Source organism: Leucopleurus acutus, assembly GCF_964270905.1.
Source record: "Leucopleurus acutus genome assembly, chromosome: 5".
Taxonomy (NCBI): Eukaryota; Metazoa; Chordata; class Mammalia; order Artiodactyla; family Delphinidae; genus Leucopleurus; species Leucopleurus acutus.
The window spans coordinates 125,469,387-125,483,206 of NC_139147.1; the positions used below are offsets into that span (position 1 = coordinate 125,469,387).

A 13,820-nucleotide genomic window follows, 5' to 3' on the forward strand; every position below is an offset into this window, starting at 1 on the left:
GTAGTGTATATATCCCAGTGTCTTCTTATTGTCATTGTTTTGTTTACATCTTCTGCTTCATTTTGAATTAACTTTGGTGTCTTTATTCCTAGAAATTGTTTATCTAGTTTTTTTTTTAATGAGCAGAGATGGTTTTATTATTCTCCGTATTATCTTGATTATTTTCTTGATTAAATTTGCCATAAGGGTTTTATTTGTTTGCTTGTTTCTGCCTTGGCCACTAATTCTTCAATTGCCAGTCTGGTCATTTTCCCTCCTGGATGTTTTCGAGATATTCATCTGCTTTCATTGAGCTTGCAGTCTAGTTACACAAACAACCATTTGGTAGGGAAATGAAGAGTCCCTGGCCCCTTTAAAAAAAAATAACTGATAATTTTAGAAACTCTTCGAGGAGATAATTTCAAAATCCTCAGTGAGTTTTTACGTTTTATTTTAAATTTATTTTTATTTCGGGTGTCTTAAAAAATCGTTTGTTTAATCGTTTCTAATCACTTTCAGGCAATTATCTTTGCCGTGAGAAGTTCATCCTAAGTTTGATTTTATAAACTACACTATTTCCGGGAATTTTTGTTTGTTTGTCTTACTACTCTGGTTTTGATTTTTAGCACCTGTCAGGCTGCTCGGACTTCAAGAACCACCTGCCACAACAGGCAGAGTACGAGACGATTTAAAAGCTCCGTGGAATCCGTGTTGGTCGTTCCCTTCCCGACCTCTCTCTCGCGAGATTTGGAAACCGGAAGTGAATTATATTGCTGGAGTCTCAATTGCAAGAGGCGGCGTCTCAGTTAAGGTTGGCGGGATCTGAGCGATCAGTCGGGTCTTCGTTGTCCGGCCTGGGCTGGCTCTGGTTTAGGGGGTTGCGGGCAGCGCTCCCTGCCTTGGTCCGGCAGCATGCGGGTGGCTGTGGCCGGCTGCTGCCACGGCGAGCTGGACAAGATCTATGAGACGCTGGCGCTGGCGGAGCGGCGCGGCCCGGGACCGATAGACCTTCTGCTATGCTGCGGCGACTTCCAGGCTGTGCGCAACGAGGCCGACCTGCGCTGCATGGCCGTGCCGCCCAAGTACCGCCACATGCAGACCTTCTACAGGTGAGGGGCGTGGCTTCGGCCCGGGCCCCCGCGGTGCGAGGTGTGACTAGCCAGCGGTGGGGGCTGAGAACCCGGGCTGAGTTGGAATCCTGTCTGCCACTGACCAGCTGTCTCTCTTAGTTCCCGTCTTTGTTTACGCTGTGTGTCTAGGAACTGGCGCTTAGTAAATGTTACTTTTCTTCTTTCCATTCATCTGTTTTGTTTCGGAAGGGATCGCAGCCTGAGGGGAAAATCTGGAGGAAGAAACTGACAGGTTAATCTACTTTATGCTTAATAGGACTCTGGGACTACTTCATTTATTGATCTAGGAGTTTTTATTGGACGCTTGCTATGTGCTAGTCCTCATTCTAGAAACTAAGGTTGTTGCAGTGAACTGACAAAAGTTTTTGACCTCATTGAATATACGTTGGCTTGAACCCAAGGTGGCGGCCCTGAATCATTCTTAAGGACAAGGATGGACAATTCGTTTAGAAAGGGCTTAACTTTTTATGATGAGCTCAAGTTTTTTTTACCTCGGACCTTATTTAGCTTTTCTGCTATGCCTAATAGTACAGGCATGCCCAGTTTCTTTTCTCTATGTCTCATTTCTGCTATGCCAATTGACAACTTTACCCTTATGTTCTAGGTATTACTCTGGAGAGAAAAAGGCCCCAGTTCTTACAATTTTCATCGGGGGTAACCATGAAGCCTCAAATCATTTGCAAGAGTTACCCTATGGTGGCTGGGTAGCACCAAACATTTATTATTTAGGTATGTGTTCGTGGGTAATTTCTTGGTCTGATGGCATGGAAGAGCCTGTCAGGATTTGTTTATCAGTTGATCAGCATCTTGAAATGTATGGTGTTTTGGGAATGTCTCTTGATTTAAATAATCATGAAAATTTAATTAAAATAATTCATTTAAGTAGGTAATCATGAAAATATGTCCATGCATCATCTAGTGCTTTAAGCAATACTTAATATAACTGCAAAGAGCTTCTGTACGATTTGCAATCCCTTAATTTTTTTCTTACTCTTCTTATTAAATTAAAAAAAATGAACTTTTTATAATGGAAATATTTAAACATACACAAAAGCAGAGAATAGTATAATGAATCTCTGTACCTATTAAACAGCTTTAACAACAATTATTGTTCTGCCATCCTTCTTTCAACCCACTCCCCACCTAAACTCTTTTGTGGGAGGAGGTGACAGGAGTATTTTATCTATTTATTTTTTAATATTTTATTTATTTATTTATTTATTTGGCTGTGTCAGGTCTTTAGTTGTCGCATGTGGGATCTTCCTTGCGGCGCGGGATCTTCCTCGCGGTGGGCAGGCTTCTCTCTAGTTGTGGCGCCTGGGCGCTGTGGAACTCCAGAGTGTGCTGGCTCAGTAGTTGCAGCATGAGGGCTCTAGGGGCTTAGGGGCATGTGGGATCTTAGTTCCCTGACCAGGGCTCAATCCCATGTCCCCTGCATTGGAAGGTGGATTCTTAACCACTGGACCACCAGGGAAGTCCCAACTGGAGTATTTTAAAGCAAACCTCAGCCATCGGATTATTTCACCTGTAAATACTTGAGCATGTGTTTTTAAGTGATGAGGATTTAAAAAAAATACCACAACTACAGTACCATGATTATACCTATTACCTATCATTATCTGTTGCCTAGTTCATGTTCAGATTTCCCTGATTATCACAAAGATGTCTGTTTTACAGTTGACTTGTTCAAATAGGGTCCAAACAAGGTCCACACTTTCATTTGATTGTCATGATTCTGAAGTCTCTTAGACTATAACTGTCCCTTTTCGCACTCTCTTCTCCCCCAAACCCCCATGCTGTTTATTTGTTGAAGAATATGGGAAATTTATCTGGCAGAATTTCCCACATTCTGGGTTTAGCTGATTGGATTTCCTTGGGTTGTTTAACGTGTTCCTTTTATCCTCTGTGTTGCTTATAATCTGCATTTAGATTTATAGACCTGATTAGGTTCAGGTTCAGTTTTAGTCCTTTTAAACTATACAGTCCTTTCATCTCTTTATTTAAATGTTTATAGGTGTTTCTAGTGATGACATTATAACTTCAGAAATTTAATTTCTCTATGTCATTACTGATGGATCAACTTTTGACAACTGTAGTATTGTGAGAAGGTGAAATTGTCTGAAGATGATCAATCAAATGAAATAGAGAAACTGCAGGTTTCTATATTCTATAAGTCAAAGGTATATGTTATCTATACCTTATATATAACATATAAATCCATCATAGGACATTTTCCCCTATTTCCCCCGCCCCATCCCCACATTCCTTTAGGTACCAAATTTATGTATGTCTGTTTCCCTCTTCACACTCCCTGTCTCATTTGTTCCTTCTTTTCTGCTCAGTCTCTTGCCTCCGTAGTCTGTCTCCCTACTCTATGTTATATATTGTTGGCATATTTTCTATGTAAAAGAGTAACCTCATCATGACACTTAATTTTCAAATAATTTTAAGACTGCATGATATTCTAGGCCTCTAAACTGTTCGTTCAGTTAGTAAAGATTGCTTTAAAAAAATGATTGCTTTTGCCTACAGTAATTTTATTTAACTATGTAATTTTTCAGGCTTGGCAGGTGTAGTAAAATACCGAGGTGTAAGGATTGGTGGAATCTCTGGTATCTTTAAATCTCATGACTATCGAAAAGGTATTGTTATGCTTTTTTTTTTTTATATTTTATTACATTCTTTTTTTCTTTTTTTAATTGGAGTACAGTTGATTTACAATGTGGTGTTAATTTCAGGTATACAGCAAAGTGAGTATTGTTATTCTGAGAATTGTTTTTAAACTTAGAACTTCCATGCCCCATAGTAACTTAAGCATAATATACAGTTGGACTTTTTCATTGGATTTCTCCTATGAACTGATTAATTTATTCTTAAATTTATATTATAAAATATTTTATAAATATGAAAAAATAGAGAACACTAGAACGTATTATCTGTGTATACACCATCTAGTTTTATTTGGTATTTTGCCACTTTTAGTTTTGATTTTTAAGAAATAAAAGAGTACAGATACAATCGAAGTTCATTGTTTATCTGTCCTCAGTCCCATCTCTCTCCTTTTATTCCTCCCTTACCTCACCAGGCAGTCACTATTCTGAATTTGGTGTTCATCATTCACTTGATTATTCTATATCATTACCATATCAGTAACAGCTTTAAACAGTGTATTATATAGCATGTTTTAAACTTCATATAAGTGTATCATTTTACATGTATCTTTCTGCAACTTGCTTCTTTGTTTAATATGTTTTTAAATCCATGTTGATACATTTAACTCTGTCATTTAAATTTGTGAATAGTATTCCATTGTATAAATATACCACACTGTATCTGAATGAATTATATCTTGATTTTAAAGTTAAAGGAATAGCTTGGATCCACATTGATTTTAAAATTTCATGAATTAAGTTGACAGCTAAAACTTACATCCTCAGTGTAACTGTTAAATCACAAGTCTGTTCCTTGCAGCCCTGTTCTCCATGATTCTGAACTATTGTGATGGGTCTGCAAAAATAGGCCATCTTTTACATGGCAGGTGTGGGCACAAATTGGAACCACTCTTTGGAGGAAAATTAGTAACATCTGTGGAAATTATAGAAGTATTCTTACTCAGGAGTTCTACTTCCAGGAATTTATCTACAGATATATTCCACAAGTGCAAAATGATATAAACAAATGTATTTCAGCCTTGTTTGTAATAGCAAAAGATAGGAACTAGTTAAATGTGTCATGATATAACTATACAGTGCAATGCTATGAAGTCAAAAAGAAGGAAAAAAGAAGCAGCTCTATGTGTGACTAATATGAAAAGAACTCCAAAATAAAGTGAAAAAAACAAGGCACAGAACGTGTATAAATTATACTGCCACTTGTATAGAAAGAAAAGGGAGGATAAACAAATATGTATATTATATGCATAGATGACATCCCTGGAATAAAATACTGAAACCTGATTAACACTGGTTCCCTGTAGGTAGGGTTACTGATGGATGGGGGAAGGAATAGGAGAACCCTGTCCGCTTGTTTTAGCAGCTTGATTGACGTAAAATTTATGTACCATTGTAAGTATACAATTCAGTGATTTTAGTAAATTGTAGAGTTATGCAGCCTTTAGCACCATCTGGATTTAGAACATCTCTATCATGCCTAAAAGTTTTGTGCCAAACTTAATCCCTGCTCCCACGCCAGCCCTAGGTACCCACTAGGGTCTACCCTCCAGGAGGAATACTTTTTACCCTATGCCTTTCTTTTTTTTCTTTATTTTATTGAAGTATAGTTGATTTACAATATTGTGTTAATTTCTGCTGTACAGTAAAGTGATTCAGTTACACATATATATACATTCTTTTTCATATTCTTCTCTATTATGGTTTATCACAGGATATTGAATATAATTCTCTGTGCCATACAGTAGGACCTTGTTGTTTATCCATTCTGTATGTAATAATTTGCATCCGCTAACCCCAAACTCCCAATCCATCCTTCCCTCACCCCCGCTCCCCCTTACCCTATACCTTTCTGATGGTATCTTTTAAATCTTAAACTATGTGACTAAACAATGTATTCCAAAATTAAATATAATTTAATTTAAAAAATCATAAGCCTCCCACTTATTTAGATTTATAGTTGGTGATCAGTTATTAGAAAATACCAGCATTTTGAGTGTTTTTTTAATAAAATTTTCAAGAACCAAAAGCATTGATGACAAGCATCAGTTTTGGAGAAGTGTACGTATGTATTTATACTTGCAGTATTTAAGGGAATTGATAATAGCTTATTTCTCTTCTTCAATTTAAGGTCATTTTGAGTGCCCCCCCTATAATGCAGCTACAATAAGGAGTATCTATCATGTGAGAAATATTGAAGTCTACAAATTAAAACAGGTATGTAAAAAGTACATTACGGCAGACTTGAAAAAATGGTAAACTAATTCTCTACCAGAATGTATTTTGATCTACTACTTCCAAGAAGAGCTCAATTCTGTATTTCCACAATTTGGATCTTGAGTTGTTTTTAGGAGGTTCACAGATGAACATTTTTTAGATTTTAATGGCTATACATTTATTTTAGTGATTAATAATAAAATAAAATATTTGATCCATGACTTCAGCTACCATTCCTTAGGGTAAGGCTGAAGAATATATATTGGAATAAAGTGATACTTGAAAGAAAGTGTTAAATATTTTATTTTAAATAATGATATTAAATAGAAAATAATAGTGAAGATGATATGGGAAAATTGTGAAGGTGATAACCGAAGCACTGGCTCAACTGGAGAGTAAATGAAACTAGGTTTTTGTTTGTGAACCCATTAAATGTCTGACACCGGGCTAAGCAGCTTTCATCCGTGATAGTTCATATAACTGTCACTCAAATTCTGTCATGCAGCGTGTCCAACTTTGTCACACTAAGGGAGAGAGGCCAAAGGCTCAGATAGATAAAGTAACCTGCCCGGACTTCCCACACAGTTAAGAGCCTGCCAGAGCCCCCAGGCTGGTAGAGCCTGCCAGACTGAACTCAGGCCCTTCCCATCATAAATACAGCCTCGACTGGAACATAAAGATGTTTACAGGTATGCCCCATTCATAACAGTTACTTACCTTTTACTTTTTACTTTTACTCATCTAAATCCTACTGGTCCTTGGAGACCCAGCTTAGATTTCACTTCCCAACCAGTGTTCTAGTTTAAAGTCCTCACCCTTCTCTGAATTTTTGTAGCGCTTATTGCCCATACCAGCTTTTCAGTGGTTAATCATGTCTATCTTACCTTTTGTATTTTCTTGAACACTTACTTAAATTATTTTAATTTAGTTGTCCAAGTATTTGCTTTGGATTACTTGACAGTATGGAGTATATTTTGTGTTCTCCCCAAGAAGACACCAGCTACCTTAAATACCTCTAATATAATTTTTGTAGTAAACGGAGAGGTTTTTTTGGTGTTTACTATGTGAGTCCATCAGAAAAAAAAAAAAGATTTACTGTAGGTTAGGTTTACTGTATCATTTACATTACAAGTCTCATGAAATCTGGACATTGATCTTAAAACAGTAGTTTCTGTACTAAAAGGGAAAAGAACAGTGCATGTTGTAGATTTTGGAAACCCAGTGCTAAAGACCTTAGCTGATTGGCAATCTAATCAAAGTGTGTCTCTATTGAACTGCCTCGCCACGGAAAATAAAGCTGATTTGTCAGGCAGAGAGAAAGGTGTTTCTCTTTGCCTCGATGAGTGAGTAGCTCAGTATTTCTGTGACTTCCTTAAATAAAGTGTTCTTAGAATGAATTACACAGAAATCTACAGATCTCCGTGGGTAAATGGTTGTGTGGCGGTGGAGAGAAGGGAGGGGATTGCTTTTGGTTAATCTGTTTCTAAGAGCTTTCTTTCTTTTCTTTGTCTGTTAAAGCTGAAGCAGCCTATGGACATATTCTTATCTCATGATTGGCCGAGAAGTATATATCATTATGGAAATAAGAAGCAACTTCTTAAGACTAAATCTTTTTTCCGACAAGAAGTGGAAAATAACACATTAGGAAGTCCCGCTGCCTCAGAACTTTTAGAGCACTTAAAACCTACTTACTGGTTTTCTGCACACCTTCATGTGAAGTTTGCAGCCTTGATGCAGCATCAGGTAGAAAACACAATGCTTATTCTTTGATTTAACAAGCAGTTATTGAACCTCTACGGGCTAGGCCCTATGGGCATAGTTGGAAAGTTAGAGAAAGAGATCAAAGATAACTTTCCCTTTGTGAATAACTCAGTATCCAGTGGGGAGAAGGGACAAGCAAGCAATTATAAAATAGTGTAATAAGTTTGTGACAAAAAGTGCTTAGGATACTGTGGGAACACCTAAGCCAGGCCATGGTGAGATGGGGATGTGGACAGAGAGGAAGGGATAGAGAAGGTTTTCTAAAGGAGTTGATGGTGCCAGGAAGAAGCAGATTATCAGGGTAATCTGGGCCCAGGGACCGATGTGTGCACAGGCTGGAAGGTCTGAGAGCGTGGTGCCTTTGGGGAAGTGCAGCTGGTCCCTGGGGCTGAGGCACAGGGAGAGATGAAGCTGGAGCGAGATCATAGCTGCCTTCTGGGATATGCTCTGGAGTTTGGGTTTTAACCAGGAGGTAATGGGGAAGGTTGGGGGTCATGAAGTCAGAGTTTCATTTCAGAAGGATTAGATTGGCAGCAGTTTTGTGTGTGGATTGGAGTAATGTTAAATGGGAGGCAGAGGAGGCAAAAGATGAGGTTCTAACCTAAGGCAAAGAGGGAACACAGAGAATGAAGCAGGTTCCAGAGAGATTTTGGAAGCAGAATCATCAGGATTTAGTGACAGAGGGAGGAGTGAATCTAGAATGACTCCCAGAGTTTTCCTTTGGTAATTGCATGGGGATGGTGCTTGATGCAAAGTAGAAAATAAATACCTACTTAGAGTTAGGCTTTAATGGAACTATGCAGTTCTTCCTTTCACCTCTGATTCTGGTTGAATTCTGACTTTCCCATAAAGTATCCCATAGGAAATACGTTTAGAAAATGCTGGGTTAACAAAGTTCGGGATTTCTTCCCAGAGGCTTCTGTAGAATTTCTGAGAGTCCAGTGTGCTAATGCGCATTACCTTTCTCTGAGATGGCGGAGGGGTTGTGCAGCGCTTCCTGAACTTACCTGACCAAACCCTTTTCTGCGGTAGAGGTACACTTCGGTGATGCTCTTCGCACACGGTCTGGAAGATTCTGTCTGAAAACATTCCTGTGGGCCCTCTCTGTTGTGGGCTTATTCTTACTCCCCAGCTTCACTGGGAGAAGAAGGCGAGGTTACTCTTGCATTTTCCTTTGGGCTGTTGCCAGCGTGATTATCCTCTTCTCACGTCCAAGTCTTCTGTTTCTGTCAGTCACCTTTCCCACATCTGTGTTACTCTCCTCTGTCTCTTGGGGCTCATGATGCTCTTGGATTGCTACTGAAGCACCTAATTTGCTACTTTTCCCTGATTCTGTCTTCTGTTGTCAACCTTGGGGACTTGTGTCTCTGAATTAGTATGTTTAATCCCTTTTTGTTGCTCCTCAACTGCCTCTTACTTCACCAGTATTCTGTCTGAGCCCTTTTACTAACACCAAAGGTCATCTTTCCTCAGAACTGCCCTGCTGCCAGGATCTGCCCGTGATCTCTGTGCATCCCACCTCTCAGTCCCTCCCCACCACTGAATTGAAACCTGGTCCTCAGCAGGGTGTCCCATCACTTGCTTCCTTGTCTTTCTTTCTCCATGTGCCTTGCTGGTTTTTTTTGTTTGTTTGTTTTGTTTTGCTTTTTGCGGTACGCGGGCCTCTCACTGCTGTGGCGTCTCCCGTTGCGGAGCACAGGCTCCGGACGCGCAGGCTCAGCGGCCATGGCTCACGGGCCCAGCCGCTCCGCGGCATGTGGGATCTTCCCGGACCAGGGCACGAACCCGCGTCCCCTGCATCGGCAGGCGGATTCTCAATCACTGCGCCACCAGGGAAGCCCTGCCTTGCTGTTTTTAGTGAGTCACTTTTTACTTCTTCCAGTGTGACCTTCATGTTTGTGATCCTCCCATGTTTCTTTCTGCTGGTTCACTTTTTAAGAAAGAACTTCATTGGAGTATAATTTCCATGTCAAAAAATTCACCTGCTTTAAGTGTAGAATTCAGTGATTTTTAGTAAATTTCCAGAGTTGTGCAAACATCATATAATCCAGTTCTAGAACATTGCCATCACCCCAAAAGATCCTTTGTGCCTCTTTGCTGTCAGTCTTTGTTCTGTCAACATTCAGCCCCAGGCAACCACTAATCTGTCTTGTCTCTATGGATTTGCCTTTTCTGAACATTTTATATAAGTGGAATCACAAAATACATAGTCTTTGGTAACTGGTTTCTTTCCTTTACTTGCTTTTGAGGCTCATTCTTGTCACATGTGTCAGTGTTTCTTTCATTTTTATTGGTGAATAGTATTTCATCCTATGGAGTATATATATATATATACATCTACTTTGGTGTTGTTTCTAAGAATCTTTGCCTAACCCAGGGTTACAAAGATTTTCTCCTATGAATTCTTCTACGAGTTGTATAGTTTTAGCTCTGCCAGTTTACTTTTAAGCTCTTCCGTTGTCTGATCTTTAACCTTTGTGTTATATGCTTTGGTTTATGTGTGTTATTTGCTTTGATTTAACATTATCATTACCACCATTTCTTTCTGCTTTGACTATTGTAAGGAAATTGAAGCCCAGGCCCAGAGAGTGTAAGTGCCTTGCTTGTCATTGCACCAGGGGGTATAGAGCAAACTTGTTTTGGAAAAGTAACCATTGTTCCTTTGACACACAACTTAGGGGATTGGGTAATGAAGATTATTTCCATCCTTTTCAATGTCTGAATTGCTTGTGATGTTTTAACGTTCTTTCTTAAATCATGGTTCCTATTGTCTAGGCCAAGGATAAAGGACAGTCAGCCAAAGCAACCAGATTTCTAGCCCTGGACAAATGCTTACCACACAGAGACTTTCTTCAGGTAAAAAGAAAATGAAATAACTTTGCAATATAGTTTTACTCTTCCAGTGATTAAAAAAAATTGTCTCCTTGCAGAAATTATCGGTGCTGTTTGTAATCTATGTGTTCTGAGATTTCTTTGGGAATGTTTAAGTTACATTCATGTTTGTAAGCTACTAAATTAAATTCCTTTCAAACTTTACTGTTATATTGACATTCTTAGAATATTAAAAATAGATATGTACTTCTTAAAATCACCAATTTCTTCTTGTAGGTAATAGATATAGAACACGACCCCAGTGCTCCTGATTACTTGGAGTATGATACCGAATGGCTCGCCATTCTCAGGGCTACTAATGATCTTATGAATGTGAGTGAGCGCCTATGGAATATGCCTGAAAATAATGGCCTGCATACGAGGTGAGTCTGACCTTCTTTCGGATTTTCCCTCTCCATTGTATGCACAGTTGTTGTCCCCTCCACCTTCTTATTTTTTTAAATCAAGGGAGTTATTGCTACAATTCAGAGTTTATAGACTGGTATGAAAATTGCAAGTTTTCCGTCCGAGAGATCCAAGAAAATAGACTGCTGAGCGCCAACCCAAAGAAGTGTATAAGTGCATCAAACTATAAGCGCATAAGTGCATGAAGCTTTAAGACCATGGAGATTTGGTTCACACATTAAAATAATTTGTACTTGTTTTAGGCAGTGAGTTAAGGACAGCTTTTTCTAAGAATTGTTTTAATCTCAAAATGGTCCTTTGCTAAGTTAACTATAATTTTATGAAGTGGAATTCTGAAATGTGGTTTATTTTTTAATGCACCTGCCGTCCATAGTTAGAGCTCATCATTTGTTGTCCAAAGCTGATAAAATATAAAAAGCTATTGTTTTGGACTTTTCTAGGTGGGATTACAGTGCAACAAAAGAAGCTATGAACGAAGTATTGGAAAAATTGAATCATGACCTCAAAGTTCCATGTAACTTTAGTGTAACGGCTGCTTGTTATGACCCTAGCAAGCCACAGACACAAATGCAGTTGGTTCATAGGATCAATCCTCAGACTACTGAATTTTGTGCCCAACTTGGCATCACTGACATTAACATCAGGCTTCAGAAGGCCAAGGAAGAACAGCACTTGTGTGGTGACTATGAAGAGCAGGATGACGTGCAGAGTAATGACTCTGGAGAAGACCCTAGTGAGTATAACACAGACACATCTGCCCTGTCCTCTATTAATCCAGACGAAATAATGTTAGATGAAGAAGAGGAATATGATGATAGTATTGTAAGCGCACACAGTGACATGAATACACCACCTGTAGAACCATCTTCTGATCAAGCTTCTGACTTTTCTGCAAGCTTCTCTGACATCAGGATCTTGCCAGGTTCCATGACTGTATCTTCTGATGATACATCCGGTTCCCCAGTTGGCAAGGAGGGGAATCGCGGTGACCCTGTGGAGTTGGGGGATGGAAAGGACTTAACCAAGGTGCCGTTGAAGAGGCTGAGTGATGAACATGAACCTGAACAAAGAAAGAAAATCAAGAGGAGGAATCAAGCCATCTATGCTGCAGTGGATAATGATGATACAGCCTAAGACAATTTACTTGTTTTAGTGTTATATGTAGATATGTGGTTTTTGAGACTATATTTTTAGAGCTGGATCTTTGACTCAAGACTTAACTTTGTAATAATGAAGTTACATAAATTTTAGTTAGGTATCGACTTTATCTTTAGGCCTTTGTATGTTTCGGATAAAAAAAATATTAAACTTTCATATATTTACTTGATTGAGGACCCCTTTTTCTGAGAACATATATTATTCACTTTCAGTTTTTTCAGCAAGCACTTATTGAACACCTACTTTGTACCAGGCACTCTTCCATAAGATGGCACTACAAAGATGAGTAAGACAGGGGTTTTTACCTTCATAGAGTTACTATCACTATAAATATTTTGGTGTATAAAATATGGCATATTTTGTTTTACAGTTAAGTCATTATTGTATATATACTTATATATGCTCCCTTTTCATTTATTATAAATATTTTCTCTGGTCAGCTCTTAATGTCTATCGAATATAATTGAAGCTGAAGAGGGTAGATAAGATTTCAGGAAATAAGTACTAAACATTGGCAAACATAAAATCTTATACTTAGTTGATGAGATTAATATAACCCTGCTGACTTTTACATATTATATTTTAGCTTTAGCTTTAATTTTAATGTGACTATACAGGTCATGTGGGGCACAGTTCAGCTTAGTATTAATTACTAGCAGGGAATAAAATAGATAACCAACAGGGACCTAGTGTATAGCACAGGGAACTATACTCAGTATTTTGTAATAACCTATAAGGGAAAAGAATTATCCTAGTAGAGATGGAAAGTGAAAGTAATTTCTGTAGAAGGAATAGTGTTATCGAGGGACTACTGGTTCAGATGGTTTCAGGAGTAACTACCAAACCTTTTAAAGGTACCCACTAATATTATGCAAAGTGTTCCAAAATATAGAAAATGAAGGAAAGTTCAGTTTCTTTTCATGATGCTAATATAACATTGATACCTAAATCTGACAAAGATTGCGCAAAGAAACCACAAACCAATCTCACATATGAATATTGAGTCCCAATTGAAGTCCTAAATAAGATATTAGCAAACAGAATCTATAGCACATTTTAAGATACAGCATGACTGATACAAAGATAGTTCAATATTAGGAAGTCTGTTCATATAATTCACCCAGTAATAGCTCTAAGGACAAACAATGCAACACCCATTTCTGATTTTTTTTGAAAAGTAAAATCTAGCATCTTGTTTAAAAGGGAAATACTATAAGCATTCCCATCAAAGGAAAGTGAGAGCAAAATCAAGGAAGAAGATACCCACTACCTCCTTTATGTTTTAATATTGGTGAAAACAATGAGGGGAATCAGAATTGTAAAGGCAGAAGCATCTTTATACAGATGACCTGAATGTTTCGTTGGAAAACACCAGAATATTAAAACTAAAACTAAGATACCACTAAAGTAATATGTAAATAAAGTACTACAGCAAAGTAATGTTATGAACTGAACATACAAATCAATAGTTTTCACATACACAATTACTAGTGAGTGGCATGATATAAGCAAAACAACAAAAATACTTAATGAGAAATGCATAAAACCTGTAATGAAAACCTTAAAATGCACCCGAAAAATGCAAAAGTAAACCTGAGCTAATAGAAAA

At 38.1% G+C, this 13,820-nt stretch overlaps 1 protein-coding gene across 1 annotated transcript; it reads left to right on the top strand.

The window, feature by feature from the left end:
- Positions 1–801: 801 nt before the first annotated feature.
- On the top strand, positions 802–12,349 carry DBR1 (debranching RNA lariats 1). The gene is made up of 8 exons (XM_082839137.1): positions 802–1,088; positions 1,714–1,838; positions 3,671–3,751; positions 5,910–5,995; positions 7,514–7,738; positions 10,532–10,612; positions 10,865–11,010; positions 11,494–12,349. The coding sequence occupies exons 1-8, from the start codon at positions 892–894 to the stop codon at positions 12,185–12,187; spliced, it is 1,635 nt and encodes a 544-aa protein (XP_082695263.1). The 5' UTR covers positions 802–891; the 3' UTR covers positions 12,188–12,349.
- Positions 12,350–13,820: the final 1,471 nt, after the last annotated feature.

Bases quoted from the DNA above. Each gene is read 5' to 3' on its own strand.
- DBR1 (XM_082839137.1), top strand. From the start codon at position 892: ATGCGGGTGGCTGTGGCCGGCTGCTGCCACGGCGAGCTGGACAAGATC. The intron at 1,089-1,713 runs GTGAGGGGCGTG...CTTATGTTCTAG, and splicing joins CACATGCAGACCTTCTACAG to GTATTACTCTGGAGAGAAAA. The intron at 10,613-10,864 runs GTAAAAAGAAAA...TTCTTCTTGTAG, and splicing joins CACACAGAGACTTTCTTCAG to GTAATAGATATAGAACACGA.